Source organism: Brassica rapa, chromosome A06 (genome assembly GCF_000309985.2).
Source record: "Brassica rapa cultivar Chiifu-401-42 chromosome A06, CAAS_Brap_v3.01, whole genome shotgun sequence".
Lineage (NCBI taxonomy): Eukaryota > Viridiplantae > Streptophyta > Magnoliopsida > Brassicales > Brassicaceae > Brassica > Brassica rapa.
In genome coordinates this window covers 13,328,532-13,353,635 of record NC_024800.2, presented here as the reverse complement: position 1 = coordinate 13,353,635, position 25,104 = coordinate 13,328,532, and the positions used below count along the sequence as shown (strand labels likewise).

The following is a 25,104-nucleotide window of genomic DNA, read 5'->3' as shown; positions in this document are numbered from 1 at the left end:
AGTTCACGCTAGGTATCCATAGGAGATGTGGCGAATCCACATGAATATGGAAGCACCCATAGGAGATGTGGCGAATCCACATGAATATGGGGTAGAAGCCTAGTTGGGACTACCCACTGATGAAAAGAACGTGTGCCAACCGCGAGAGGCGGGATATAAAAACGTGCATCATGGTCGGGTAACGGGGAGTTAAAGGTGTCATAGGATCGAGTTGGACTGGTAAGATGAGTCGGTTAAGTCTAGGGTTTGACCTGTGTGGCAATGAGTGAGATCATTGTATTGATTGATCACTAGGTTGTTAGAAATGAATGGAAGTTAATGTGGAAATTACAGATGACGATAGGAAATGATAAAATGCATTAACTGATTGTAGTGGCTAGTCGGTCCTAGTTCCCGCATAGAGTAGTATAGAGTGTCATGCGGGCAGGCTGGTCTAGAGCCACTTCACTGAGTAACTTGTTGCTCACCCCTCCATTTCCATTTTTTTCCTGTGCGCAGGACTGTAAGTAGAAGTATATGGATGTGGGTGTGACGGTATTTCAAAGAAGGTTATGCGCTCGTCTCTCGGGACCAGTAACGGGATACGTAGGGTTGTCTAAATGAGTAGACACGTGTCCATAACGCCCCTTCGATAACCCCGGTCGGACGCCGGGGGATCGGGCTGTTACACATGGCTCCGGTGGGATAAGGTGAGATGGTTCACGGTGGTGGTGGTGCTTGCGTCCCGCATCTCCAAACAACAACGCACAGCTTCATAAAGAGGGAGAAGAAGAACACGGGAATAAAGGAGGAAAGAGATGGAGACGAGAGTGATGATTAGAGGTGGACAAACACAATGGCATCAGCTCTGGCTCGATCTAAAATAATGGTGGCTGGCTTTTTAACGAAGAGTACAACATATATAAATACGTGTACAAGAATATACGGTTAGGGTTAGGAATTAAAATGGTTAGCTTTTGGTTTTATAGATAATTAATTATAATTTGAATTAAACCACTATCGGTTTAAAGAGAACCCGGGTCACGGTCGTTACAACAACATCACAAACAATGATGGTCAGCTAACTATTTTGAGACATAGCAGTATAACAACTGGATTGGGGTTATCAGCCAACTAAACAACTATCACAGTATTTAGTTGAAGGAAATAATGTTCAGTTGACATAGTAGTATTACATTTACATTAGAAGATGAATCTAATGTCATGGCATGCCTCAGTTTGATCTCGTTTATTAGGCATCAAATAGACTGTCTGCATCTACAAAATCATCAATAGCCCATTCAGCATCTGCAGTTGATAAGATGGTTAGGCTTGATGAACCATGTTAACCATGTTCAAACGAACTGTCTGCATCTACAAAATCATCAATATCCCCTTCAGCATCTTTAGTCGCAGACTCTTGACGAACAACTTCGGTTAAAGCAGACACAAATTTGGTTATCACCAACTGAAAAGGTTGCATAAACCCCTGCAATGTAGTAGTGCTATGCGATAAGGTAATTTATTCGCTCTCCTTAATGCTATTGATTAACATTTGGAATGAAAGAATCTCCCATGGATATGCAAAGAACTCGTCGAGGTCCTTGATTCTTTCAGCATGTTTAACATATATTTTGGAGTATGTGTGGTGGGAAAAATCACATAAGACAGCATAGCAAGGGAAGCATAATTAATCCGGATCTTTTGGTTTGAGACTGTTTTTTGCTTGATCATCCTAATAACATATACAACGTTGATTCCTTTTAGCATGCCAAATAGAGAATACTAGTATGGTTGCTCGGAAATTAGATTGTCCATGTTGATAGAATATGGAATGTGGATCTCGTGGATTGACTAAATCCCTCAATCAACGTCTATAGTTACTTTTGTATATTTGTATTAACTCTCGTATATTTTTCTCTTGCTCAGCACTATGATTCTCTGTATATAATCAGAGCTTCTATGTTAATAAGAATCACTAGTTTATACCATTCAATATGGTATCAGAGCTTTAGATCTGAATTTTCTTTTTCTGATCGGTCTTCTTCTTCTTATTGTATATCTCTGTTTCTCTATGTTTTAAAAATTGTTTCATAAGATATCTTAATCAACGGCAGAACTAACCTCTGTGTTCAATGCCCAAGATCCTCAAAGTGCTCTACTTTCGGTCACTATGTCCAGTATGACAAAACTCAGTAATCTCAATTACTTGATGTGGAGCAGACAAGTCAGAGCATTGCTTGAAGGCCATGAACTTCAACATTTTATCGACGAGCCGAACTCATCACCACCAACCACAATAACTCGTGATGGTGTTGTCATACCAAATCTGACATATGCTCCATGGCGTCGCCAAGACCGTCTCCTCTACATAGCTCGATGATAGGAGCCATACCTCTCCTGGTTCAATCGGCTGTCTCCAGTGCCAGTACTACTCAAGAAGTTTGGTCTTCTCTAGCTGCGACCTTTGGTAATGCATCTCGTGGTCATGTATGTCAGCTCAAGCTTCAGATTGAGCGATGTGTCAAAGGAACAAAGACGATCAGTGAGTATCTACGTCGGATCAAATCAACATCACATGACCTTGCTCTTTTGGGCAAACCGATGGATCATGAAGACCTTACAGAATGGATTCTAGATGGGCTTCCTGAAGAGTACAAGCCAGAGATTGATGCCATTCATGGTCGTGGCACTCCAATTCTGTTTACTGAACTCTATGAATGCATGGTTAATAGGGAAGCTATCATTCTCACCACTTAGACGTTTGCGATAACACTGGTGGTTGCAAATGCAGCTGATTCTAGGCCAAGGAACCAGCAGCATAACAACATCAATAATCAACCACGCTATCACAACAACAACAACAACACTTCATCTCACAACTGGTCGAATGGTCACAACAACAATAAGGCAAATCGCTCCACTAGACCATATCTTGGTAGGTGTCAGGTGTGTGCAGTGCAGGTTCATAGCACAAAGTACTGCCATGAGTTACGTATCTTTCAAGATCCAACTCCGTTATTCCGAGATCCATCCAATGGAAAGATATAAATCTTCCAGACGAATGGGTCCTCGAAGGAGCAGTCCAACCAAAACTTCCTGCACCCCAAGAATCTATAGAACCAAATACACGTTTAAAACATATTGAGCAATTTCGTGATGGAAAAGTAAAACTGTCTTTTATCAGAAATAACCAAGATAGGATTGAAGAATATTTGTGTGGATCTTCTTCTAACATGTGTGAATCTTCTTCTAATCCAGAAACTATTGATTTAGGAAGAGTCTCACAATTAGGTCATGATTTTCCTAAAGAAGAAAAGAGTATGAAATTCCGTCCCCGGTTTTCAACCTCGGATATTCCAAATTCTGTTTTAAAAAATGTTAATTTTCAGTCACAGATTCCAAAACCGGTTTACTCTGCGGAAAACGATCTTTCACAAAATGAATTTATTACAAAATCTGAGCCAACAAGTCCAACTTTTTCAGCCATTACAGATAACATGTTAAATGAATTAAATGTTTTAGAAAAAGAATTTTCAATTGACAAAGAGTTTTTAAGAGATGATTTTTACTCTAAAAATAATAGTCAAAAAAGGCTTTGGTTCTTCAAGAACTTTTTAAAAGAAAGAAATAACATTCAGAATGAATTTTATGATTATCTTCAAACACATAAGGTACAAATTTTATTTTTTAATTGGTTTGAAGATTATGCTTCTAAGAACAGTATAAATTTTCCTTTTTCTAAAACAGTGAATCCAATTACCAATCGCAATAAAACTCCTGAATGGGAAACACTTGCTAATGGTAAAATTATTCGCTCCAATCATCCTCCTCCCCCAAGGGATAAAGCTAGATTGGTTAGGAACCCCAATTGAAGCAATTCCTTTTAAACGACCCCAAGAAGATGATAAAGCTAATATAAAAAATATCATTGTTCAAAACAATTTTTCAAACACTAATCTTGGTACAATAAGCAAACAACTTGATAGGATTGAAAAATCAATCCAAAATCAAAACCCCATTCAAATGGAGTCTCCTTCTGAAAAGAAAAACAAAAGTCCCATGTTTAAACCTTTCCAAATTTCCAATTCAAGTGTCAAAACTTACCAAGACACAAACCTTGAATTCATTTGTGCCCTCCAAAGTCAATTAAGTAAAGCTGAAATAGGAGATAGTAGCATGCCACATATTTCTGATATCCCCGATACTCCTACATCTAAAATCCAAATAAACACTCTAGCCAATGATTCAGACATTAGTGAATGTTCTGATCAAAATTCTGTCCCAAAAATAAACCGTCTTGATAGGCAAAACCGTCAAGATCGTCAATTAATCTCAGCCCCTGATCTAGGACAAATCCAACCAATAGAGCAATCTCGATTTAACTCATCATCAGTCTATGACTGGAATATTGATGGTATATCTGAATATAACATTTTAAGTTTCCTCCAAAAAATGACAATGGCCGCAAACGCTTATAGAACCCAAATAGGAAATGAGGATAAAACCGTAGCTGAACTCCTAAAAGCTGGCTTTTCGGGACAGCTAAAAGGATGGTGGGATAATTACCTAACCAATCAGCAACGAACAGAAATCCTAGATTCAATTAAAACGGATAAAGATAATGTACCAATCCTAGATAATCTCGGAAATCCTCAACAAGATGCTGTTGCTACTTTAGTCATAGCCATAACCATGCATTTTATAGGAGACCCCTCGGTCCTTAGAGATAAAAATGCTGAACTCCTTTCAAACCTTAAATGCAAAAAACTAAGTGATTTCCAATGGTACAAAAACACATTTCTTACTAGAGTCTTACTCCGTCAGGATTCTAACCAACCTTTTTGGAAAGAAAAATTCCTAGCTGGCCTTCCTACTCTCTTAGGAGACAAAGTTAGTTCACTTATGGAGAGTTGGTCAGTATTGTTCAACAAGAAGGTCTTAGGATATGCCAAGACCTGAAACTCCATAAACATCTTAAATGGGAACTCAAAAGAACAAAAGTAGAATTAGGATCATTCTGTAAACAATTTGAAATAGACCTCAATCAAGGTAGTAAATCTTCTGTAGGTGATTGCAACAAAAACTACTACTCTAAAAATAAGCCTAGAACACATTCTAGAAACTATAAAAGTTTTAGAAGTCGTGAAAATTCATGGAAAAAACCCCCAAAAAAATTCCCTTCTAAGGAAACCCCAGCCAAAAAACCTTTCTATAAAGATCTTACATGCTTTAAATGCAATAAGAAAGGTCACACTTCAAAGTTTTGTCGTTTTAATCTCAAAATCCTGGAACTAAACCTCGGAGAAGAAATTTCAAATAAAATAGCTAATCTTTTACTAAATGATTCCTCTTCGTCATATGACTCTGACTCATCTGTGGCTTCTGAAAAGGCCCTTCAGGTTGATGAACTAAATAGTTCATCATCTAGTTCAGAGTCATATGAAAAGAATATCTATGTCCTCACTAAAACATCAAGAATTACAACTTGAAATATTAAATTCCATTTCTGATCCAAGCCTAAAACAGAAATTTCTTGAGAAAATTATTTCCTCTTTAAACGAAAAGATGATAAAAACATAGATAATTCCCTAAAATCTTATGGTCCAAGTTCCTCCAAATCCTCTTATGATCTCACCACTATTCTCAACAAAAGAAAGAAAGACACCTCGAAAACAACAATACAAGATATTATGATTGAAATCAAAGAAGTAAAAAATGATCTAAAAATCCTCAAAGAAAAACAAAGACAAGATTCTGAATATTTTCACTCGATCATATCTTCCATCAAAGATCCTCATGATTCTAGTTCGGAAGAACAAGTAAATGATTGCCTAAATAATCAAGATGAAAATCTCAAAGAACAAATTCAATCTCTAGATATGGCCCCTAATGATTTCTTTTTCGTTCTACGAATAACTTCTCGAAAATATAAAATTAGAGTCACCATTGTTTTTTTCTGAAAATTACAATATTGACACAATTGCTTTGTTCGACACTGGTGCAGATCTTAACTGCATCAAGTCTGGGCTTGTTCCAAAATGTTTTCATCTTGAAACTAAAGAAAAACTATCTGCTGCAAATAACTCTGAACTTCGTATAACATCTAAAGCAGAAGCTTCAATATTAAAAGAAAATATTCTTATTAAAACTGCATTCGTTCTCACGGATGATATATATCAAAATGTTATTTTAGGAACACCATTTATTAATTTGATCACACCATATAAAATTATGGATGATAAAATTTCCTTCAAAAATCAAAATATAAAATTATCTTTTAAATTTCTCGAAACACCAAAAAAGCGAAGTCTAAACTTAATAAAAGCTTGTTCTATACAAGAAAACTTTCTAAACTCTTTAATCCATAGTAAAACCTTCCACCTGGAACATTTAAAATTAGAAGTTTTACTTCAAAAGACCTTAGAAACCCTAAATTCAAAAGAGATAAAAGAAAAAATTTCAAACTTAAATAAATTATTTGAGAAAGAAATTTGTTCAGATTTACCAACTGCTTTTTGGAATCGAAAACAACATATTGTTGATTTACCTTATGATGAAAATTTTCTTGAAAAAGAGATTCCCACAAAAGCTCGTCCAATTCAAATGAACTCAGAATTAGAAAAACATTGTAGAAAAGAAATTTCGGATCTTCTAGAAAAAGGACTAATTTCAAAATCAAGATCTCCTTGGTCTTGTGCTGCTTTTTATGTAAATAAAAATTCTGAAATTGAAAAAGGAACCCCAAGATTAGTAATTAATTACAAACCTTTAAACACTGCTTTAAAATGGATTAGATATCCAATACCAAATAAAAAAGATTTACCTCAAAGACTTTACTCTGTCCACATATTCTCAAAGTTTGATCTAAAATCAAGATTTTGGCAAATTCAGATATCTGAGAATGATCGTTATAAAACAGCATTTACAGTCCCTTTTGGTCAGTACCAATTGAATGTAATGCCATTTGGTTTAAAAATGCACCTTCTGAATTTCAAAGAATCATGAATGATATATTCTCTGATTATTCAAAATTTTGTATTATCTACATTGATGATATACTAATATTTTCACATTCTATTACATTCTATTGATGAACATTTCAAAAATCTCAAAACATTCTATTACGTTGCTAGAAAGAATGGTCTTGTTGTTTCAAAAACAAAAATGTCCCTATTTCAAACAAAGATCAGATTTTTAGGTCATTACATATCACAAGGTATGATAATCCCATATTTCTGTTTTATTATTCTAAGTTATGTTTCAATCGGTTTCATATATGTCTTAATTGACCTATTCTTATAAATGTTTAATTATGCTTTCTTATAAAATTTTGGATAGGCGTCTAAGCTCGGTTTAGAATAATAAAACAGAAATATGGGCGGTTAGACCAGCCACTTAAACATAAAGCATAATACTAAAACGAGAAAATGAAACAAGAAAAATATGATTGAAACTTTATTTATTAAAAACTTACTTAAAAAGAGATTGTAGCAATGTTCTCAATTACAAGGACTGGAGAGAATGTAAAAGAGGATATGAATGAAAGAGTAGGAGAATGAGAGAATGAGAACCTGGTTTACAACTGAAGCAAAGACTCCTTTATATAGGAGTTTACAAGGGTAAAATTATGAAAATAAAAATAAAAATAAAAATAAAAATAAAAGTGGCATATATGGATAACTCCACTAGCAAAAGCTTGCTCCATTAAGCTCCATAATTGTTTGCTGTCTGCTGGAAGTGGACCTTGGTCTTCATGGCTACAGAAGATTGCACTTATTTGATGTTTTGGATTTTTGTCGGGTATTGCGACAAGAGATCGTGGAAAATATTCGTAACAATGTAACCGTATCTGACAGAGTTGCAACAAAGATACGTTTTGGATTTTGAGGAGATTTGCATTTCTTGGGGAGAGAGATTTAAACTCCACTGTTGCCGAAAATATCTTCATCGATATCTGGCACTTGGGACCCTGAATCACTCCCTGAAGTACGAGAGATTTGATCTGACATTGACGGTAGAAATTGTAAGGAGATAGCCTTAATTTCTTCTTCATATTTTGCACCTGCCAACATTGCTAACATTTTGGATTTTTGAGCCAAGAAAAAGGTTGTCTCTGGTGTTTGGTTCTGTGTTTGGTTAGGTGTTTGGATTTTTGAGTTTTGTTCTTTTATCCAGGTAAGAATATTTGACGGGTAAAGGTTTGAGGGAATTTTGTATTTATCCCACAACTTGACTCTGAATTTTCTTCGGATAACAGGAATTGGATCAGAAGTAAATTCTAGGGTCCATGAAAAAACCCAAGGAAAATGAAATTTTGAGTGGAAGAGGGCTAGTGGGGGATATTTCTTTTCTTCTTCAGACGGAATGAAATTTGTTTTGAAGATTTGGAATGCTTTTTGGATATTGGGTTTAAATATTTCTGTGACAGAACCAAAGTAGTTCCACCATGGTATGAACCAATAGGGAGATTTGGATAAGTTACAGGTGGTGTCAAAGAAGATCAACCACGTGTGTTTGTGTTTAGGAGATTGCATCAAAAAGGAATTGTACCATGCTTGGCAATAATCCCAATAGTTAAAGGGGACATTGTAACAAGGGAGATTTTTAAGATCTTCTGGAAAATTTAGATTGTCGTTAAGATCATATTCCCAATCACATGGCGCAATGATTTTATGGATTTTGAATGTGGAATAAGCAGCATCAGTGTGGTTTTCGTTTAGATAAAAATGTTTGAAGGGCACTGAATTTGTAATTTCCAAAATGGTTTGAAAGAATAACACAGATTTATCTGTATTATGTGGTTTAAAGAAATTGTTTTTGCCAAAATATTTTTCGATTGTTAAAAATGGATCATTGTTCACAAAAAATCCCTTTTCGATATTTATAATATTTTGGTATGTGTGTTTTTCAAAATACTCCGATTGAGTGGTTTGGGAAATCTCCTTCAAAATAATTTGTGAATTATTTGAAGGTTTTGAAACAATTTTTGAGGTCTGGTTTTCTCTTGAAATCATTTTTGAAGGGACCTTGTTATTTTTTGAAATAGCTTGAGAAGGAAGGTTTTTGAAATATTCTCCCGACTCTTGCTTTAAAAAACTAAGATCGAAAGCTTTTTGCAATTGTAACATTTGATTCATGATAGCTTCTGGAGATTGGAGAGATTTTGGGGTGGTTGGTATTTCTTCCTTTTTAGCACTCTTTTTTGTTACTGAGATCCATGGTTCTTTTTTTGAGTTAGTGTTTGTAGGTTCGGGTTTTTCTGAGATTGGTTCCAGGGAAATTCCCTTGCCTTTGTCAATCATCTTCTTCGGAGGCATTGTACCTGTTTTGGAGAAATTCTCTTGTCAAGAAATCTAGGACAAAGTTTGAATCTCCTTTTATAAATTCAATTTCAAAATCAAAAATACTCAAAATCGCTTGCCATCGCGTAAAAATTTGTTTTGATGCAAGGTTTTTCACATCCTTTTGTAAAACATCTTTAGCACTTTTGCAATCAATTCTTATAAGAAATTTTTTATTTAAAAGATCGCTTTGAAATTTTTGAATACACAAAACTATACTCAAGATTTCCTTTTTAATAGTAGAATAGTTCTTTTGGGTGTCGTTCCTGTGTGATGACGTAAATTGCACAATACTTTCGCGACCATCTAGCTTCTTTTGTTTAAGAATACCCCCATATCCAATATCAAATGCATATGTTTCTACGATTTTCTCTAAATCCGGATCTGCTATGTGCAGACATGAGATTTCTAAGACCTGTTTTTTAATCCTTTGAACTATTTCAGTATGTTCTTTTGTCCATGGAACTGGATTTTTCTTTAGACGATTGTGCAAAGGTTTAGCTATTCTATAAATATTAAGACAGAAATCTAAAACATAATTGAGATTTCCAAGGAACCTTTGTAATTGAGTTTTATCAATAATTTTATCTGGGAATTTATTTGCAAATTCTAAAGATCTTTCAATAGGGGTTATCATACCTTGTGATATGTAGTGACCTAAAAATCTGATCTTTGTTTGAAATAGGGACATTTTATCATCCATAACTTTATATGGTGTGATCAAATTAATAAATGGTGTTCCTAAAATAACATTTTGATATATATCATCCGTGAGAACGAATGCAGTTTTAATAAGAATATTTTCTTTTAATATTGAAGCTTCTGCTTTAGATGTTATACGAAGTTTAGAGTTATTTGCAGCAGATAGTTTTTCTTTAGTTTCTAGATGAAAACATTTTGGAACAAGCCCAGACTTGATGCAGTTAAGATCTCCACCAGTGTCGAACAAAGCAATTGTGTCAATTTTTTAATTTTCAGAAAAAGCAATGGTGACTCTAATTTTATATTTTCGAGAAATTATTTCTCGTAGAACGAAAAGGAAATCATTAGGGGCCATATTTAGAGATTGAATTTGTTCTTTGAGATTTTCATCTTGATTATTTAGGAAATCATTTCCTTGTTCTTCCGAACTAGAATCATGAGGATCTTTGATGGAAGATATGATCGAGTGAAAATATTCAGAATCTTGTCTTTGTTTTTCCTTGAGGATTTTTAGATCATTTTTTACTTCTTTGATTTCAATCCTAAGATCTTGTATTGTTGTTTTCGAGGTGTCTTTCTTTCTTTTGTTGAGAATAGTGGTGAGATCATAAGAGGATTTGGAGGAACTTGGACCATGAGATTTTGGGGAATTATCTATGTTTTTATCATCTTTTTCGTTTAAAGAGGAAATAATTTTCTCAAGAAATTTCTGTTTTAGGCTTGGATCAGAAATGGAATTTAATATTTCAAGTTGTAATTCTTGATCTTTAGTGGGGACATAGATATTCTTTTCATTTGACTCTGAACTAGATGATGAACTATTTAGTTCATCAACCTGAAGGGCCTTTTCAGAAGCCACGGATGAGTCAGAGTCATATGACAAAGAGGAATCATTTAGTAAAAGATTAGCTATTTTATTTGAAATTTCTTCTCCGAGGTTTAGTTCCTGGATTTTGCGATTAAAACGACAAAACTTTGAAGTGTGACCTTTCTTATTGCATTTGAAGCATGTAAGATCTTTATAGAAAGGTTTTTTGGCTGGGGTTTCCTTTGAAGGGAATTTGTTTTGGGGTTTTTTCCATGAATTTTCACGACTTCTAAAACTTTTATAGTTTCTAGAATGTTTTCTAGGCTTATTTTTAGAGTAGTAGTTTTTGTTGCAATCTCCTACACAAGATTTACTACCTTGATTGGGATCTATTTCAAATTGTTTACAGAATGATCCTAATTCTAGTTTCGTTCTTTTGAGTTCCCATTTAAGATGTTTCTGGAGTTTCAGGTCTTGGCATATCCTAAGACCTTCTTGTTGAACAATACTGACCAACTCTCCATAAGTGAAATCATCATAATCTATTATTTGGGTTCCCATGGAATCTCTAATTTTGTTTCTAACTTTGTCTCCTAAGAGAGTAGGAAGGCCAGCTAGGAATTTTTCTTTCCAAAAAGGTTGGTTAGAATCCTGACGGAGTGAGACTCTAGTAAGAAATGTGTTTTTGTACCATTGGAAATTATTTAGTTTTTTGCATTTAAGGTTTGAAAGGAGTTCAACATTTTTATCTCTAAGGACCGAGGGGTCTCCTATAAAATGCAAGATTATGGCTATGACTAAAGTAGCAACAGCATCTTGTTGAGGATTTCCGAAATTATCTAGGATTGGTACATTATCTTCATCCGTTTTAATTGAATCTAGGATTTCTGTCCATTGCTGATTGGTTAGGTAATTATCCCACCATCCTTTTAGCTGTCCCGAAAAGCCAGCTATTAAGAGTTCAGCAACGGTTTTATCCTCATTTCCTATTTGGGTTCTATAAGCGTTTGCGGCCAGTGTCATTTTTTGGAGGAAACTTAAAATGTTATATTCAGATATACCATCAATATTCCAGTCATTGACTGATGATGAGTTAAATCGAGATTGCTCTATTGGTTGGATTTGTCCTAGATCCGGGCTGAGATTAATTGACGATCTTTATGGTTTTGCCTATCAAGACGGTTTATTTTTGAGACAGAATTTTTATCAGAACATTCACTAATGTCTGAATCATTGGCTAGAGTGTTTATTTGGATTTTGGATGTAGGAGTATCAGGGATATCAGAAATATGTGGCATGCTACTATCTCATATTTCAGCTTTACTTAATTGACTTCGGAGGGCACGAATAAATTCAAGGTTTGTGTCTTGGTAAGTTTTGACACTTGAATTGGAAATTTGGAAAGGTTGAAACATGGGACTTTTGTTTTTCTTTTCAGAAGGAGACTCCATTGGAATGGGGTTTTGATTTTGGATTTATTTTTCAATCCTATCAAGTTGTTTGCTTATTGTACCAAGATTAGTGTTTGAAAAATTGTTTTGAACAATGATATTTTTTATATTAGCTTTATCAGCTTCTTGGGGTCGTTTAAAAGGAATTGCTTCAATTGGGGTTCCTAACCAATCTAGTTTTATTCCTTTGGGGAGGAGGATGATTGGAGCAAATAATTTTACCATTAGCAAGTGTTTCCTATTCAGGAGTTTTATTGCGATTGGTAATTGGATTCACTGTTTTAGAAAAAGGGAAATATATTCTGTTCTTAGAAGCATAATCTTCAAACCAATTAAAAAATAAAATTTGTACCTTATGTGTTTGAAGATAATCACAAAATTCATTCTGAATGTTATTTCTTTCTTTTAAAAAGTTCTTGACGAACCAAAGCCTTTTTTGACTATTATTTTTAGAGTAAAAATCATCTCTTAAAAACTCTTTGTCAATTGAAAATTCTTTTTCTAAAACATTTAATTCATTTAACATGTTATCTGTAATGGCTGAAAAAGTTGGACTTGTTGACTCAGATTTTGTAATAAATTCATTTTGTGAAAGATCGTTTTCCGAAGAGTAAACCGGTTTTGGAATCTGTGACTGAAAATTAACATTTTTTAAAACAGAATTTGGAATATCCGAGGTTGAAAACCGGGGACGGAATTTCATACTCTTTTCTTCTCTAGGAAAATCATGACCTAATTGTGAGACTCTTCCTAAATCAATAGTTTCTGGATTAGAAGAAGATTCACACATGTTAGAAGAAGATCCACACAAATATTCATCAATCCTATCTTGGTTATTTCTGATAAAAGACAGTTTTACTTTTCCATCACGAAATTGCTCAATATGTTTTAAACGTATATTTGGTTCTATAGATTCTTGGGGTGCAGGAAATTTTGGTTGGACCGCTCCTTCGAGGACCCATTCGTCTGGAAGATTTATATCTTTCCATTGGATGGATCTCGGAATAATGGAGTTGGATCGTGAAAGATCAGTTTGAAGCAACATGGTCTCCCCTTTTTTGCTGGAAAGTTTTACCTTCGAAGAAAATGCACTTGTCATAGCTTTGTAATGAACTCTAAAGATCAAAGCAATTGGAATTGATCCTTCAATCATTTCATAGTTGTGGGTTTTAACTTGTAACACCAAAGATTTTAAGATATTTTTGTTATTTAGAGAAACAGTAAAGTTTGGATAGTAATCAAATGAAATTGGTCCAGTACATAAACTAGATTCAACTGAGCTTAACAAAGAATCTTAAAATACTTTAAATTGTGTGTCTCTTAAAATAGCTATTATTGAAGTATTTAACCCTTCTTTTGAAAGAGGTTTTATGCCGACTTGAACCAAGCCAATATGAATATATTTAAAGTTTTTTTCTCTATGCCTTTGTAAAGCACTTTCAAAAAATATATATCTTTGAATAATTTTTTCTCATACTCTATATATCTCTATATATCTTTGAAAATCCATTAACAAATAAACTTATAATATTTTTTTCTCATACTCTATACATACTCTATATATCTCTATATATCTTTGAAAATCCATTAACAAATAAACTTATAATATTTTTTTCTCATACTCTACATACGATCAACACCTAAGAAAAAACCAATTAAGTGATTTATTGTTTAATATAAAATGAAATTTAAAAATATATTTTATAAATTAATTTATAAGCTTGTATAAATAAATTAAAACCTCTTATCATAATTTAAAACATATGATAAGCAAAGATAAATAATTTTATAAATGTATTTATAAATTTTATATATGATTTATAAAGCACGTATGAATTTTATTAGATATTAATTGTTTTATAATTCTTTATATACAAATATAAGGCTTTATATAAGAATATAAAATCATTATATCAGACTTTAATAAAAAATTTTGTTTACTATTTTTTGTAGTTTATAAATATATAAAAATTGATTAAACATTATTACTCTTTTTATAGTTTCAACAATTAGTTATCATAAATAATTATTTGTGATATTATATAGATTGTTTGGCAAGTGATATTACCTGTTTATAGACTTATTTGTAATATTATGTAGATCAATTTATAACAGTTTTTTAAGATTTCATAAATGATCGACACATAACCAAAAATCTCTTAAATGACTTTTCAATTAATATATAATAGGATATATATAGCTTTGATTTTAAGCTCTTATAGATGATTTACAAACTCTTATAATAATTTAAAATATACAATAAGCCAAGATAAGTAATTTGATAAATGTTTTTCTAGATGATTTATAAAGTATATAATATGAACTTTATAAAATGTTAATAGTTATTATGATAATTTTTATAAAATGTAATGCTTTTAAATAAGGATATAAAATGATTATATTGATTTATATAAAAGGTTTGTCATTTATTATTTTATGTATTTTTGATATATAAAAAATGTCAATTAATTTATCTTTCTATAATTTCAACAATTAGTTACCATAAAGCATTATTTGTAATATTATGTAAATTATTTGACAAGTGATATTAATTGGTTATAGACTTATTTTTTCTTTTTAGATCTAATTAAAATAAATAAAAATTAAAAATAATAGACCAATCAAATAATAACAATTTTGTAAGAGTTCACATATGATCGACACGTAAGCAAAAATAACTCATTTAATATATACTAGGTTAAGACCCGCACCTTGCGCGGGATGAACATTATATATATATATTATTTTATATATTATATGTTTCTAACATATTATGAAATAATAAATATATATTTAATAATTAAAAAGTCACTAACTGTTACTTATATAATTAAATTGGTGCGAAGATATAAATAAAAGTTTATTAATCTAAAAAATATTTTTTTCTATTTGATATGGTATATAATTAAATTTAAGTGATAGTAACATATATATATAGTATATTTTAATATTAATATTTATTAAATGATACTTTCTACTCATATGTTTTTTTGTATTTGTTATAGCAAAAAAAATAAATTACTAATAACAAAATTTTCACTATAGGATTAATAGTTTAAGTAATTTATAATATTTTTTCAAATTTTTCATCAAAAAACTTTGTCCAAAGTAAATATCAAAATTAAGATATTTATGCATTTTTATATGGCATATAATTTAATTTAAAATGATATATATATATATATATATCTTTATTTTTAATACTTATTAAATGAGACTTTCGACTTATATGATTTTTTAATCATTTGTATCATGTCCTAACAAAAAAATTAATCATGGATCACAAAATTTGAATGTGAGACTTTTAACAGTTTTGGTAGTTTATACTCGTTTTTAAAAATTGAAAATATAACATATAAAGAAAAAATTTCATTTTTATTATATGGTTAATATGGTTGTATAATTTATTTTAATAGTTTAAAATTATACAAATATGATATAAGATACCTTCATTTTTATTAAATCTTTATTATTCAAAATCATTAATTGTCATATATACTTTAGCCACTTTAGGAAATTCCGTAATTTTATTTAAGGAAATAGTAAATCACATTAATAATGTATTTATGGTTAGTTTAATAAAAAGCTTATTATATATTTAGATGGACCAAACTATTTCTTTAAGGATTCTAAGAATCATTTTAGTTAGGGGTGGGCGTTCGGGTACCCGTTCGGGTTCGGATCGGGTATTTCGGATTTTCGGGTATTTCGGTATAGAGGTGTAGAACCCGTTCGGGTATTTTTATATTTCGGGTCGGGTTCGGGTATTTTTAGTTCGGATTCGGTTATTTCGGATCGGGTTCGGATATTTAAATTTTGAAAAAAAAATTAAAATTTTTATTTCTCAAGTTTCTAGTATTTAAAAATATAACTTTCAGTTAACTATTTTTTATTTTTAATAGATTGAATGGTTAATAGATTTGGACATAACATTTTAAAACTAAAAAGACATTAATTTAGTTATTTTTTAAAAAAAATTGGATGTAACTTTTTGTTAATTTTTGAAATAAAAAACTTGACATGCATTTTAAGTGAGTAACAAATCATTTTTTCCGTAATTGTATGTACATCATATGAACTTAAAGTATGTGTAGTATCAATATAAATATTTTATATAAAATGAGATATGTAAACTAGAAATATAAGGTTAATTATACATATGTTCGGTTATCTTCGGATATCCATTCGGGTTCGGGTATTACCCGTTCGGGTTCGGGTATCCAATCTCTCCTTATTCAATACCCGTTCGGATATTTTGCTACTTCGGTTCGGATTTCGGTTCGGTTTTTTCGGATCGGGTTCGGGTGCCACTTCGGATATCGGGTAAAGTGCCCACCCCTAATTTTAGTGATGACAAGTGGCTACAAAATAATGTTGTAATGCTTCTCAAATAATATATAGGGGATAGTAGGATTATAGATAGATATATTTCTTAATTGTTCCAGTTCCCGAGTGAGTGAGTTACTAGGAACACGTTTGTTGTTTTTTCTCCACAAGAGAATGGAGTTTACCTTAGCGACATCTAGTTTCATGGGTACCAAAGTGATCCCCGCCACTCTCTTTTGCAGACGAGCTCGAGCAGCGTCTCTCACCGTCACCGCAAGTAGCACTAAGATTTACACGAGGCTCGACTCTTGTCTCGTAATTCCTCCTCCCCCCATTTTTAAGAAACCGCGTGCCATTATCAAGTTCTTGGGAGGCGCCTTCGTCGGAGCTGTCCCTGAACTCACCTACAGGTTCTTTTGTCCTTTATGCCTTGATGGATGGATTTATTGGTTTAGATATCTTGAGAAAACTGGAAGATGTTATTTTGTGATCTCTAGTTACCTCAAGGAGCTACTGGCTAAAGAAGGGTATTTGATTGTATCTGTGCCATACAACGTCACTTTTGATCATGAACAAGCTGCCAAGCAGGTTTACCAGAGGTTCAACTCCTGCTTGGACGCAATTGTCTTATCTGGAGTTCCAAATGCCAATTTGAACCCTCAAGATCTAGCTAACCTTCCTGTTTTCTCTGTTGGTCACAGGTTCTCTTATTGTCTCCTCAGCTAAATCTGTTCACTTCGTCCTTATGTTTTGTTTCTCAATCTTATGATTGCTATGTGCTCTGAATGCTGACAGTAACGGTGCGCTGCTCCAAGTTTTGACCGGAAGTTATTTTTCTGACAAGATACCAAAGGTTTGGTTTCTCGTGAACTAATATCAATAAAATGCTTCGTCTTTATTTATAATAACTAAGCAAGTGAAGAAAAAGTGATCTCTCTTGTTAAAGGTTAATGCCATCATTTCATTCAACAACAAATCAGCCACAGAGGCAGTTCCATATTTTGAGCAGGTAATATTACTCATTGGTTGTTACCTTATGATAAGTCTTCTAAGCTTTACTTATTGTTATAACCTGAGCTACAATAGAGTCGAAGCTCCACGTGTTCACTTAAGAAATAAGACTAGCAGTGCTTGTATCTTAGATTGCCTATGTTGCTTTTGCAGCTTGGTCCTCTCATCCAGCAGATGATGCCAGTCGTGGAAGCTTCTCCATTATATGAAATAGCTCGAAATGCTTCAGGTGTTGCTACCAAACGCTACAAGCTCTAATGCAGATCTTCTCTCAGTTAACCCATTTATTAGTAGAAACAATGTTTTCAGTCTTTCTTGCCTGTTGAGTCTTAGCAAAGGATAAGTGAACCTTTCTAGGATGTGATTTCATGTTGAGATGAGAGACTTGTTATCACCTTTCAGGTGATGTCTTGAAAGCACTACTCGATACCGCTGGGAAAACGATTCTGAACAACGATCAAGAAGCTCTTAAGTCATTTACTAATTTGGTGGATCAATTGCCCTCAGTATTTGGTGAGGTATTTCTTTACCCTAGTAGTATCCAAGGTTGTTAGAATGTTTTATGTTGTTCCTTTGTAATTGACCAAGCCATAAGAGAACTTAAATTTTTTTTTTTTTTTGCTCTTTTGTCTTGTTGTTATATCAAAAGGTTGGACAAGGGGTGTCGGAATTCAGACCATCACCACTTGAGAATCGTACTTGCTTCAAATGCTCCTACAGCGTTCCGCACACTTTACTGGTAATGCGCACACACACACAGATATTTGTTTTTGTTTTCTTGCATTGATTTTTAGTAGAAATGAAGTCTCTGCGTGATTCATATGGTCTCAGGTACAATTCAACTCTGATGCAATCGACGAGACTGATTTACTGGAAGAAACCCTGAGGCCTCGGATAGAATCTTTTGGTGGTACACTTGAAAAGGTTCGGCTGAACGGAAACCATCTCACACCTTGCATACAGGTATAAAAATAGAGCTAGTAACATCATTGCTCTGTTTCTTGTTCGGTCTGTTAACAGTGTGTTGTCTCCAGGACCCCAAATGGCAAATTGGGTCTGTTTACACGCCAGCAGACGCTGTGGCTCAGGCGCTAAAGACAATACCTCTGAGGGACACCCGTGTTCTTTCAAGGACAATCGTCGATTGGTTTACAAGGTTTGAGAATTGAGCCAACCTCGTGTATTGTTAAGAAATTGTAAAAATATGTATATACATAAGTCATGGTATTACAAATATATTTATTGTTATTGTCGAGTCAACGAAAAATATGGGATACAAGTTTTGTTTTTTTGTTTTTTTTTTTTTTCTTGACAGCAAAAGGCTATTCTATTACTCAAACTTGAGGTGGTCTGGATAACCAGACCGGAATAGAACAACCAATATAACATAGAAAACTATGAAAAGAACGTGCATTCCTAGCTAACCAATCTGCAATCTCATTTTGCGTCTTTGGTAAATAGCTGATCTTGAAGTCCGAAAAACACAACCGGAGGGTTTGAATGATTTTCAGCTCAGTTGAGAAGTTGGACCACGCTTGTGGTTCTTGTATCATTGCAATCAGGTTTTTGCAGTCCGTCTCAAATCTCTGACAGTTCGAGGGTTGTATCATGCTCTCCATTGCCCATCTTAGTAATTCTAGCTCCGAGTGTAAAGGTGTTTCGCGCCGCGTTAAGTTCCTGGATCCCATAAGTTAAATTTTCCCCGTGCTATCCTTCCAGACCCATTCCATTCCACTAAACTGAGCTGTGGAGGTCCACGAACCATCCACCATACAGATATTACCCAAGCTTAAGGCATGTGTTTCTTCTTCAGGCTGTCCCTGTAGAGGAGCAGATATAGTTTCCTTCGCATTATTCCAAGCTTGGCACTCACTCTCTGCATATCAGACTAGTTCCAATGGGTCTCCAGATGACTTATCATTCCTGGCTTTCCAGATGTACCAAATTATCCAAGGATAAGGATTCCTATCATCTTCCGGCTTCATTATATTATTCTTTCTCCAGAACAGATAATCCATGTTAGCGTAAACACTTGATACAGGAAAGATTTGAGAACTCGATGGTGTAGATGATAATGTCCATGCTTGTAAGGCTGGTGGACATTCAAAGATCGCATAAGTAACAGTTTCCTCTGGCTCTCCACATCTTGAGCAGTACTTATCACATCGCATATTGCGACGTATCAGATTCCTTGTTACCGCTACCTGTCCAGAGATTAATTGGCATATAAGGTGGCAAATTTTTTGTGGCGCATTCACTGTCTAAGCAAAGGCTTAGAGTTTAGTTATACTGGGTCGTAGAAATTCTAAAGCCTCATCTGTTCTCATCACATTCATAGCAAACCAATATCAAGACTTAACTGTATATTGGCCATTTTTGGTGTAGCTCCAACAAAAAGTATCCCGTCAGTGAGTAGGGCTTATGGCCATAATTTGAATCATCGGAATGTCTTCTTGATCCACATTTTGTTCCAGCAAACGTACATCCCAATCCTTTGACTCGAAATCAATAAGACTGCTGACGTTCATCTTGGGGTTTACAATTGGGACTCTTGCTTAAGCTGGCCTTGAAGGAATCCAAGGTTTTTCCCACACATTAATTTCATATCGTGAATGCACCTTGCTCCTGAAACCCAAAAGTAGTAGCTTCCTTGCCGCTATAATACTCGTCCAAATATACGATGATGTATCCACAGCGCCAGTTCGCAAAGGCAAACTTAGACGGTAATACTTCCCCCGAAGAACTCTCGCCAATAATGAATTTGGAAATTGAACAAGTTGCCAGAGCTGTTTAGCCAGAAGAGCTAGATTGAATTCATGGATCATACAACAAACCAATTCCTCCCTCCTCTCTAGGCGCACACATTTTCTCCCATTTTGCCCAGTGAATTCCTCTCTTTGGTGGATTCGAACTCCACCAGAACTGTGCAATGGCACTTGCTAGGTTTTCACATATCTCCAAAGGAAGCAGGAAACTGGACATGACATAAGTCGGAAGAGCTAGCAAGATAGATTTGATTAGGACTTCTTTTCCTCCTTTTGACAGCCATCTACCAGTCCAACCATTCACTCTATGTAGTAACTTTTCTTTTAAGAAAGCAAATAGCTTACACTTTGATCCACTAATATCCTCTGGGATTCGTAAGTAGGAAGCCATTCCTCCTTCATTTTGAATACCAAGTGTATCTTTGATCTGCTGTCGATCATTCACTGGAATCCTTTTACCAAAGAGTAAAGATGATTTATCGAAATTGATGCATTGACTTGATGCTTTCCTCTATGTCCTAACTACTTTCATAACTTCTTCACATTCACGAGGCTCCGCCTTATAGAAGAAAAGGCTATCATCAGCAAAGAGAAGGTGAGATACCGAGGGGCTAGCGCGTGTGACTCGCATCCCCGTTATCTTCCCTTGATTATCTGCGTGATTAAGAAGACTAACGAGCGCTTCCGTGCATAGAATAAATATGAAAGGAGACAAAGGATCTCCTTGACGTAAACCTCTCCCAGGGACAATTTTCCCCTCGGCTCACCATTCATGAGTACTTTATACTTAACCGAAGTGATGCATCTCATAATCCAGTCAATCCATATCTCCGAGAATCCCATCTTTCTCATTACTGCCTCAATGAATGACCATTCCATCCTATCGTATGCTTTACTCATATCCGTTTTTATGGCCATTCGCTTAACTCTTCCCTCGGTTTTGTTCGCAAAACGTGGAACATCTCTTGTGCTATCATGATATTATATGTGATCTGTCTTCCAGCAACAAAGGCTGACTAGGTCTCAGATATCTTCTGTGGCGGAACCTTCTTCAATCTTTGGCATAAGACCTTAGATATTATTTTATAACTGACATTACATAGACTAATAGGCCTAAACTTTGTCATTTCATTCGGCTTTGTTGTCTTTGGGATCAAACAGATATTCGTGTCATTCAGACCCTATGCCATTGTCCCTTCAAAGAGAAACTGATTAACCATACGAGTTAAGTCCTCTTTGACAATATCCCAAAACTTCTGGTAGAAAAGGGTTGTCGTTCCATCTGGTCATGGGGATTTCTCTGGATGCATAGCGAACAAAGCTAATTTGACCTTCCATTCAGTTACTGGGGTTGTAAGTCTTTCGTTTACATCCCTAGTAATTGTCGTCGATACCTCTGCAAGCGCATCAGTTATATCCTATGGGTTAGAAGACTCAAATATTTTCCCAAAGTAGCTAGTAGCAATGGCTACTAATCCCTCCTCATCCTCCACCACATTTCCATTTTCATCGAGGAGCTGACTTATCCTATTACGTGCTCTCCTTTGCTTTACTAGGGCATGAAAGTATTTTGAGTTCCTGTCGTCTTCCCTTAACCATAAGACCCTACTTTTCTGTCTCCAAAACAACTCCTCTGCCTTAAGAGCAGTAGATAGTTCCTTTAGAGCTTCTGATATCTCCTCAGAAGTAGCATCATCATTCGCATAAAGACCCTCTACCTTTTCCTTAAGCTCCTCCACTAACTTTTCTGTGTTCACATTGTTTTGTCTCCATTGGCTCAAAGCTTTCCGACAACTAGCAATATGTTCCATTATATTCGCTCCAGGAGGGAGATCCTCAGACTTCCATCCTTCCAGAATAACTTGCCTTAGCTTCTCATTGTCCAACCAACACTTATCAAATTTAAACTTATTTTTCTCCTTACTGGTTTCGTGAGAATATATGCTAGGACCGGACGATGATTCGAACCCAAAGCCTGAGATACTTAACAGCTGAGTGAGAGAACTTTTCATGTCAATCCTAATTACCCACAGCTCTATCTAATATGCATCTAACAGTTGTCCCTCCCAATCTTTTTCCAACCCATGAAAGCTTATTCTCAGTAAATGGAAATTTCAGCATCCCACAATCACTTAGCATCTGCTTGAATGGCAAAAAAGAACTATCAGAGCGCTTTCTGCCTCCCTCTTTTTCGCTATGATCAGTAATCTCATTAAAATCCCCCTATCATGAATCAAGTTCCATTTCGTGTTGTTGAGAAACGCGTAAGACGTTCCCAAACATGTTCTATACGTTCTAAGACATGGTCTCCATAAACAAACGTCATAAAGACAATGTCAATCATTATGTTATTCGAAAATAAAACATTAACTTGAAATTCATCTATAAAGAATAAAGCTAAACCTCCGCTGAGACCAAGTGGCTCAACAGTAAGCAAATGATCAAATCCTAAGTCGGCCTGAATGTTTTGCAACAACAGCCTCCTATTCTTTATCTCAGAAAGAAACACGAGTCCTGGGCGATGCTTCTGACACATCTCCGTAAGGCGTCGAACTGTGAGGTCGTTCCCAATCCCTCGACAGTTCCAATTGAGTGTCTTCATGGATAATGTCTGGAGGTGTTTTTGGACCCCTCCAAACCATTTACCTTACTTGAACTTGATCTCGAAGCCTTCGAACTGTGGTGATGATGAGTAGACCGATCAGAGCCCTTTGACAAACTTGGTCGATGTTTTGGAGATCCCCGACGAAGGAACCAGCTTTTTTATTTGGTAAACCCAAAGGGATCCCAGACCTTCTCCCACCCTTTGTTGAAGAAGAACCTCTCGCTCTTTCTTTCCTCGGCAAATCAATCGAAACCGTATCAGCCACTCGAACTGAATGCATCACACCATCCTCCAAATCCATCAGATCACGTCCAAGTAAATCATCGACATGACAATCCATCAAAGCCTCCTTACCATCATCATTCTTGTTGTCTTGAACAATCTCCATCTCACTGAGAGCCTCTATCATTTGAGCGTTGTATGGAAGCTCTTCCTCCGTAGGAGAGAAAGTGATAGATCGAGCATTGATGTTGCTACGTTTAGTGACGTTGTCGTCTTGTTCCATCAGCTGGCGTGAGGGAGTGATAATCACACTTTCTATCTTCTTTCCACTGGTATTATGGTGTTCGATCTCAGCTGGGATCTCCATCGGTATAGTTGAAGAAGACCCACTGCACAACTGGAGTGACTTAGGAGCATATGGCTCTCTATCACCCACCACGATCTCCCTCTGTGTCTCCACTTTATCCTTGGGCCTCCATGATTTATTTTTATTCTTATCATAAGGGGCATAACGTGAACCATAACAGCTCGAGTCCGGTTTGTATCTTCTCTCTTTCCCTCCTTGCTTCCCTACGTACCAAACCGAAGAGACATCTTTACGAGCGTATACTGAACGACTATAACCTTCCTCCTCTGAGCGTCTTTGCGAGGAATGCGGATCGACGTTACGATGGTACGTCCTATCCTGATGATCATATCGAACAACCTGATCACGGGTCGTTTGGTCTCGCAGCAAAGGCTGTCGAGCTGATTCACCCATAGGAATCTGTACCCGTGAGAAGACATCTGCTCTCTCCATCTGAACACTCGACCCCTGCTCCTTCTTAGGGCAATGAGAGAGTTCATGGCTCAGCAAACCACAAGAAGTGCAGTGCTTAAACAGCTTGTCATACTTCATTTGGATCGATACCTCATCCCCATCAGGCGATAAGATTTTCTTATGGAATACAAGTGGCTTCCGAGTATCAACATCAATAGACATACGACCTTCTGATTCTTTTATTTTATGTTCGTCAATGTAGCCAAGATTGGATCCTATTTTCTTCAAGTTCGTTGACGTCCAGAGGTGTAAGGGGATTCCCGTTATCTCAACCCATAACGGAATGATCCATGCATAATCGTCATGGATGATTGGTTCCCAACGAACAAGAACAAACATGCAGAAGTTGTAGTGAAAAGGTCCTTGTTGCAGTATGTATTGCAGATCCTCCTCGCTTTCAAAAGTGAAAAGAAACTTTCCATTACCTAGGTCGTTAGCTGTAATACGATCCTGTAGCTTCCATTATGTCGGGATATGCTGAATCAGCTTAACAACATTCTGCTTCTTAGGGTTCAGAACTTTCCCTATCAATGAGCGCTGAAAATCACGGATCGTATGTGAATCATCTTCATCCGTTAGCTGAATTGGCTCATCATCATTGTCATACCAAATCCCTTTGCCTTTCAGGTCTGCCATATGAGCAGATCCAAGACGATGCGTTGAGCGATTCATGTAATCTCACGTGTACGGACAAACGGTGATCTCACGAACAGTGATCTCACAAACGGTGATCTCACGGACAGGGCAAATAGATCACAATGAAAGCGATTACAAGCGCGATCAGAGAGGATCACAATCCCAATGGAGATCACGATCACAAATTCTCTCACAGAAACAAGCAGATCCGTGACAACTGGTCAAACCCACCGTGATCTCACGAACACGGTCAAAGAAATCACAATGAAAGTAATCACAAGTCTTGTTTAAGATTTTTGTATCATTGGATTTGAAATAAAATATTTTCTAGGTGAAGACCCGCGAAAGCGTGAAATGAATATTATATATATAAATAATTTTTATATATTATTATTTATTATGTGTTCATTTACATATTATGAAATAATAAATCTA

The 25,104-nt window shown here is 35.2% G+C and overlaps 3 protein-coding genes across 3 annotated transcripts; 1 reads left to right on the top strand and 2 right to left on the bottom strand.

Annotated features, from left to right (window-relative positions):
* Window positions 1-16,784: 16,784 nt before the first annotated feature.
* LOC103848032 lies at window positions 16,785-18,790 on the top strand. Its single transcript, XM_009125022.3, has 9 exons — window positions 16,785-17,020; window positions 17,108-17,311; window positions 17,406-17,463; window positions 17,557-17,619; window positions 17,775-17,850; window positions 18,024-18,139; window positions 18,271-18,360; window positions 18,453-18,584; window positions 18,656-18,790. Exons 1-9 carry the CDS (start codon window positions 16,785-16,787, stop codon window positions 18,788-18,790), a joined length of 1,110 nt encoding a protein of 369 aa, XP_009123270.1.
* Window positions 18,791-20,435: 1,645 nt separating this feature from the next.
* Window positions 20,436-21,304, bottom strand: LOC117126082. Its single transcript, XM_033273469.1, has 3 exons — window positions 21,154-21,304; window positions 20,913-21,040; window positions 20,436-20,816 (listed from the first exon to the last, which is right to left on the bottom strand). The coding sequence occupies exons 1-3, from the start codon at window positions 21,302-21,304 to the stop codon at window positions 20,436-20,438; spliced, it is 660 nt and encodes a 219-aa protein (XP_033129360.1).
* A 500-nt stretch (window positions 21,305-21,804) lies between these two features.
* Window positions 21,805-24,669, bottom strand: LOC103848091. The gene is made up of 3 exons (XM_009125073.1): window positions 24,529-24,669; window positions 23,038-24,483; window positions 21,805-22,257 (listed from the first exon to the last, which is right to left on the bottom strand). The coding sequence occupies exons 1-3, from the start codon at window positions 24,667-24,669 to the stop codon at window positions 21,805-21,807; spliced, it is 2,040 nt and encodes a 679-aa protein (XP_009123321.1).
* Window positions 24,670-25,104: the final 435 nt, after the last annotated feature.

What these genes read in the sequence shown, in the direction of transcription:
- LOC103848032 (XM_009125022.3), top strand. Translation starts at nt 16,785, where the DNA reads ATGGAGTTTACCTTAGCGACATCTAGTTTCATGGGTACCAAAGTGATC. An exon ending in TGCCCTCAGTATTTGGTGAG is followed by an intron (nt 18,140 to 18,270) that starts GTATTTCTTTAC and finishes TTATATCAAAAG; the next exon opens with GTTGGACAAGGGGTGTCGGA. An exon ending in GCGTTCCGCACACTTTACTG is followed by an intron (nt 18,361 to 18,452) that starts GTAATGCGCACA and finishes ATATGGTCTCAG; the next exon opens with GTACAATTCAACTCTGATGC.
- LOC117126082 (XM_033273469.1), bottom strand. Translation starts at nt 21,304, where the DNA reads ATGGCCATAAAAACGGATATGAGTAAAGCATACGATAGGATGGAATGG. An exon ending in GTATAAAGTACTCATGAATG is followed by an intron (nt 21,041 to 21,153) that starts GTGAGCCGAGGG and finishes TTAATCACGCAG; the next exon opens with ATAATCAAGGGAAGATAACG. An exon ending in AATGTGAAGAAGTTATGAAA is followed by an intron (nt 20,817 to 20,912) that starts GTAGTTAGGACA and finishes AATGATCGACAG; the next exon opens with CAGATCAAAGATACACTTGG.
- LOC103848091 (XM_009125073.1), bottom strand. Translation starts at nt 24,669, where the DNA reads ATGGCAGACCTGAAAGGCAAAGGGATTTGGTATGACAATGATGATGAG. An exon ending in TGAACCCTAAGAAGCAGAAT is followed by an intron (nt 24,484 to 24,528) that starts GTTGTTAAGCTG and finishes TGGAAGCTACAG; the next exon opens with GATCGTATTACAGCTAACGA. An exon ending in GGCTTCGAGATCAAGTTCAA is followed by an intron (nt 22,258 to 23,037) that starts GTAAGGTAAATG and finishes GACAATGAGAAG; the next exon opens with CTAAGGCAAGTTATTCTGGA.